Source organism: Phodopus roborovskii, unplaced genomic scaffold (assembly GCF_943737965.1).
Source record: "Phodopus roborovskii unplaced genomic scaffold, PHOROB, whole genome shotgun sequence".
Taxonomy (NCBI): Eukaryota; Metazoa; Chordata; class Mammalia; order Rodentia; family Cricetidae; genus Phodopus; species Phodopus roborovskii.
The window spans coordinates 24862162-24868161 of record NW_026126416.1 but is presented as its reverse complement, the minus strand read 5'-3'; the positions used below and the strand labels follow the sequence as shown (position 1 = coordinate 24868161).

Sequence of the window (6000 nt, the reverse complement as noted above, 5' to 3'; positions counted from 1 at the left end):
AAACCCTGCCTCAAAAAACAAAACTAATAATAATAATAATAATAATAATAATAATAATAATAATAATAATAATAATTTTCTATGGCTTCCTCAACCATCCATAGTGTTATTTTTCCCAACTCCATCATGTCCGACTCTTTATTATTTAGGAAAACTTATTGATTCTGATAAATGATTTTATTCTCATATAAATGAAGAAAAAGATTCCTGCAAAGAAATGGAGAGTTCCAAGTCCCCCCTGGTATCTCCAGATGATGAGGTTTGGCTCAGGCATGCCTGGCTCCATGAACGACATCATCCACCAACCGAGACCACTACTCTGCCCCTTCCACAGACATTTGGACTTCATTGTGGAATGGCATCTGTGGATTTTCAAAGTCTCATTCGCCTTGGCAGACACTGAATGATGCTTGGTCTATAATTATGACACAATGAAGTCTGGCCTTTTTATTTTGTAGCAGGCATTCATCTTGTAAGATTGGAAATGGTCTTCAGGGCATAGGCAGCAGCTTCCACTGTCTGTCCTGATGTTGTACACAGGCAGACAATGTCTTCAATGTCCTACATGTATGGCTTGCTGGCCAACGCTCTGGATATAATGTGTGAGCATAATGTAGCGCCTGGCTCAGGGCCAGGCCTGGAGTTGGCACTTGATAAATATTTGTATAATGAAGGAATTGGATGAAGTCATGGCTCTCCTGCTGAGTGATCCCCTCCCTCTTCTAGCCCTGTTATCCCTGGTCGACTAACATGCCAGCCTTTGTTCCTTCAACCATTCGGAGAAGCTTCTTAGAGGCTTGATAACACTTAGAGCCACAGATAGATGTGGAGCTGTGACTGTGTTGACGGACTGGGACACAGATGGATTATGAAGGAGGCAACATGATGTTGGCACCCTGAGAGACCATGGGGGCCTCACTTGACAGCCCTAGAATCACTGTTTTCCATTGTATACTGCCAGTGGCTAGGTCTTCACATAGGTATCTACTACAAATCTTTCTCTTTCAGGCAGGAATAGTGTGGTTTCTATAACCATAGTCTGGGCTACCTAGAAAGAGCCCATCAGATATGAATGAATGAATGAGTAGAATTTTAAATGCTGAGATTGTTCATGCAGTAAAATGCCTACCTTATAAGCCTGTGGACCTGAGCTTGAGCCCCAGAAGCCACATATATAAAGCCAGGATATGGTAGGGCACAATTCCAGTGTTGAGGAGGCAGAGACAGGCAATCCTGGAGCCAGCCAGCCTAGCCTATTTGGCAAATTCCAGGTCATTGAGAGATTCTGTCCAAAGAGAAAGGTATAAGTGCCCGAAGAATGACATAGGAGGTTGTCTTTGATCTAGAAAGGGAGAAAATATTAATCAATATTAAAATCCAACTTCTCTTTGCATTTTCATATCTTACAGGGAGCTGGGGACGACACAGCAATTCTCACGTATCCCAGGCTGGCCTCAAACTCACTATGTGGCTGAAGATGACCTTGAATCTTCTTGCTTTCACCTCCTAAGTGCAGGTTTTATAAGTATGTGCTTCCAAGCCTGGCTTGTGCGGTGTCATCATGCACACATGATGTTGTTCATGTGGAGGGTGGGGAACGACCTGTGGAATTTTGGTTCTATCTTACTGTGTAGACCCAAAGGATCAAACTCAGGTCATCAGCCTCAGGTGACAAGAACCTTTATTAGCCAAGTCACCTCACTGGCTCCAAAACAGCCTACCAGTGCCCCCAGATAGTCTCCTGAAGAGGGGAAATAGAGGGAGCAAACTAGCAAAACAGGCCCATTGTGTTAAGCCAGAGGGAATCCCTAACTGTAGAGCTTGTCTTCAGAGCTACCTCCTTTTCAGATTTATTTTATTTTATGAGTGTTTTGCCTGAATGTATGGATGTGCACCGCAGATATGCCAGGTGGCCACGAAGGCCAGAAGAGGATATTGAATCTCCTGGGACTGGAAGGAGGGATGGTTGTGAGCTACCACACAGGTAGTGGGAACTGAACCTGGGTGCTCTGTATTGCAGTCAGTGCTCTAAACCACTGAGCATCGTGCCAGCCTCGAGCCACTTCTGAGGCAGCCTTGGCGTGTTCTGCTTGTGGGGCATCCGCTGTGGTCCCTGCAGATCAGGGTAGCTGAGGACAGAGAGAGAAGGGCAGCCAGACCTCAGAAAATTCAGATGAAGCCTAAGCGAGCACTAAAGGGAGTCAGCCTTACGACAGAGGTCACAAATGGAAGTTAGCAAACAAGGGCAACTCAAAAGCAAAAATTTCTGTTGACTTTTAGAAACATTAGAAAAGCAAAACAACAAAACCAAGAGGCATCCCTTTAAGTAAAATCACCAGAAGTCCTGAGAGTCAGTCCTAAAAGTTAAGAGAGGATTAGGTCAAGATGGAATGTTCTGAAAGGCCTTTCTGAGAGGGGACATTAGAATTGAGCTGCATACCCCAGGCTGGTCACCAACCATTCTGTGGAGCACAGTGGAGAAGGATGCAGTTTACCCTGCTTCCTCTTTCCCCTCTCTCCCTCAGTCCAGTCCCCCACCCCCGGGCCAGGGGTGGTACCATCCCCACATTCAGGGCAGGTCTTCTCTCCTAATTTAAGCTCGTTGGGAGCACACTCTGGAGGTGTGTCTCCTAGGAGATTTCAAACCCTGCAAAGCTGATGATGAAGATAAGCCACCACATACTTTGTTTCTTCTCTTCCTCTGTGAGATCTGGTCTGCTTTATGACTCTGAGGAGAATGTAAAAGGTGAGAAAGGAGGGCTTGCTCACATCTGCCCAGTTCCTAGTGTCCAGTATGCAATCAGAACCAACCAAGAGTGCTTGGAGGTTGCCATGTAAATATGGGGCAGGATAAAACTCAAAATAAATAGGCACTCCAAGTAGAATGGAACCTTTCATTCACAAGAGGTGAGCGCAGCCAGGAAACGGGTGGCTCTCCCACAGACAGCAGACACATTTGGGACTGACACGGAAGCCCATCATCTCTACGGGCTACCCTGGTTTGGCTGCTGTCCTTTCCCCTCCACCTGGACAGTGACAAGCAGTGTTCTGACTAGGTCTCTCTGCAAGACTTTCAAAGCACAAGGACACGGACCTTGCTCTGCTTCAGGGAGCCAGAGGAAACAGCTCAGTGGGATCTGTTGGATAGCCAAGCTTGGGTGGTCCCCAGGCCCCATGCCCAATGCCCCATGATCCATGCTTTCCAGGGAACTGGCTATGGTCATGTTTTGAACTCCCAATTCAGTATGGTAGTATTAGGGGATGTGGCCTTAGGATATTTCTGAATTAAATCACTATAGTATTACAAAAGAGGTCTTATGCAGGGTAGGGGTGGCACACATCTTTAATCCCAGGACTCAGGAGGTAGAGTCAGGTGGGTCTCTGAGTTCCAGGCCAGTCTGGTCTACAGAACAAGATCCACAACAGCCATGGTTACATGGAGAAACTCTGTTTTGAGAACCCACCCACCATGCCTCCCTCAAAAAAGAGGCCTCAAAGAACTCCCTCCTCTACCTATCCCCGCAAGTGAGGATGACTTAAACCCTCATTAACACCAAATCTTCCAATAAATACCTTGATCTTGACTTTCTAGCTCCCGGAGTCTAGGCACACATTTGTATTGTTAGACACTGCATAGTCTGTGGTACCTTTGTTACAGCAGCTCTCACAGGCCAAGGGAGGACACCCAGCTTGCCTTTCTGCCTTCCATTGAAAACAGCTCCAGGTCAGGGGCTGTGGGCTTCAGAACCATCTGTACAATCAGAGTGAGCTAAACAAGATCTTCTTCCAGGAAGAACTAAGTTACATTTTCCAGGGTTGGAGATCTGAAGCATCTGGTTTGCCTATAGCCTGGGTGTTGGGGTTTAACTTTGTGCCTGTCCATCCAAGAGCTATTACCTAACCAGACCTTAGTGAGTTTCTATAACTAGTCTCCTACTTGAAACTCTTGGGAAATAGACTGCAAACTAGAAAAAAGGCTGTAGATTCTTAAGTCACTGGGTGTGTGTAATTCTAAAACCCTGGGGAGTACTATTTTTTTTTTTTAAAAAAAAAGTAAGCTTAATTTAAAGTAATTCTTTGCTATAAATATAATCTTACCATTTATTAAAGATAAAAGGGAATTTGGTGTGAATATGCTTTACATGGAGAACTAAATCTTGTCTGAATATTTGATATTGAAGAACAAGAAGCATTTCTAACATTTTTTTCCCCAAATTGATTGGTAGTTTGATAATTGTCACACAAAGAACACCACTTCATATTAACTCTGTAGCACAAAGTGGCAGGAAACTGTGGGTGTACAGTAAAAACACTGCATTTCATAACATAAATATTCTGTGATCTGAGCCCAGTGTCCTAGGTGTCTCATTCACGACAAGTGCCAGTCACGGAGACCAAGAACACCTTGGATCCATTATATTTGATCCTGAATTAATTGGTGGTTTTGTGCTTTTACCATTTGCTAAATTCAGCAACTCAACTCCCGTATTTCAGCCCACAGTTTAAGAAGACGTGGTCTAACCTAGGCCAAGTTTATGAAGTCCCTCTTCCGGCTACACTAGCCTTGTTCTTCGCTGTCCTGGAGGAAGGTGTCCTTGTGTGGGCTTTGAGGTAGCACAGACTTAACTTTGGCTCATTAATCAGCCACGTGTGGTGGCGGAATCCTGGGTCGCTCCCGCGGGGGGAAGTGGGGACAGTGGGCAATAGGGCAGTCCAGGGTGGGCATCGGCCACCCTTGGTCGCGCCCAGCCTCCTCCCAGGAGTCGTGGCTTGGGCGTGCTCCCAGTCGCATTCCAGGCTCTGCAGCCCCTCCTCTCTCGGCCTCCACCACGGGACTGGCGCCTCTCGGCGTCGCCCGGACAGTCTCGTGCAGGCAGCTGAGGACGCTGGTGGCCGTGGGAGCTGCAAGGGACTCTGCGCATTGCAGGGACTCAGTATCAGCCAGGGAGCAGCGACCTGCCTTCCCCAGCAGCCAGGTTGTGCTGGGCAAGATGGGGCCGGGATCTCCGCGCGCGCTCATTCTTCTCCTGCTGCTTCTCGCCCGCCCTGGAGCGCGGGCTTCCCAGGTCAGTGTCCCCGCAACCCTTTCCAGGGTCCTTCTTTCCGAGGAAGTAACGCCGAGGTTGGGACATGCCAAGTTCCAATCGTGTGCTGGAGTTGAGAGCTTGGAGAGGAATCTCGGGCTAGGGTTCGGTTGTTGGAGAGAGTGGGGTCCCCCATCTGTCATCGCAGATGCACCGCGGGGCCAGGAGACCTGGGAGGACCTGGGTTGCTGCAGCCCAGCAGGGGAAGGCGGCTCCGCGTGGGAATCGCCAGTAGAGGAAAGTTGCCCGGGACTTCAGAGACTTTGGTGTTTTGTGGGACGTGGTGAGAACACCTGGCTGCTCAATTCTGTCAGAAAACGTTCTCGCCCTCCAAATCCAGCATTTACATTTCTAACTGAAATACCTTTGCCGCTGTCACACCATAACCATTCTTAGGACTACTTAGCATTGGCCTGGAAAACCCTCAAGTGGCCCTATTCTGAGCACCTGGGGTCTTAAGAGTTGCAATTAAATTTTCTTTTTCATTTTTTCTTTTCTTTCTTTCTTTTTTCTTTTCTTCCTTTCTTCCTTCCTTTCTTTTTTATTTTATTTTTTTCATTTATGTGTCTGAATCCCACTGGATTTATTTATTTGACAAGATTATTTTCTTTTCATATTAACCATTGAAAGCTGATTTGTAAAATTTTTAAAAAATGTAAATAAAAATTTATTTTAGGGACTTGGAATTGCCAGGTTATGGGTTCCAACAGCCATAGAAAGTCCCTTTACCCCTGTGAGAGCCCTGGCGGAGGAGCAGCCCGCCAGCTTCTACAACCATGCCAGGAGCCTCATAAACAGCTGCAGGATGTAGAGGGACACTGGGTGCCTGCTGAATGTCAAGATCCTTGCTGGTCTCCTAAGCCTCCTTTCTATAAGGCCAGCCAGTATAAATTCCGTCTGTGGGGGGACTCTGACC

General features: G+C 46.9%; 1 protein-coding gene across 1 annotated transcript in view; it reads left to right on the top strand.

The window, feature by feature from the left end:
* Positions 1-4752: 4752 nt before the first annotated feature.
* Positions 4753-6000, top strand: part of Fbln7 (fibulin 7) — a 35057-nt gene continuing 33809 nt past the window's right edge. Inside the window, exon 1 of the mRNA XM_051183411.1 lies at positions 4753-5066. Within this exon, the coding sequence (XP_051039368.1) occupies positions 4992-5066 (75 nt within the window). The 5' untranslated portion in view covers positions 4753-4991. The remainder of the gene's footprint in view (positions 5067-6000) is intronic.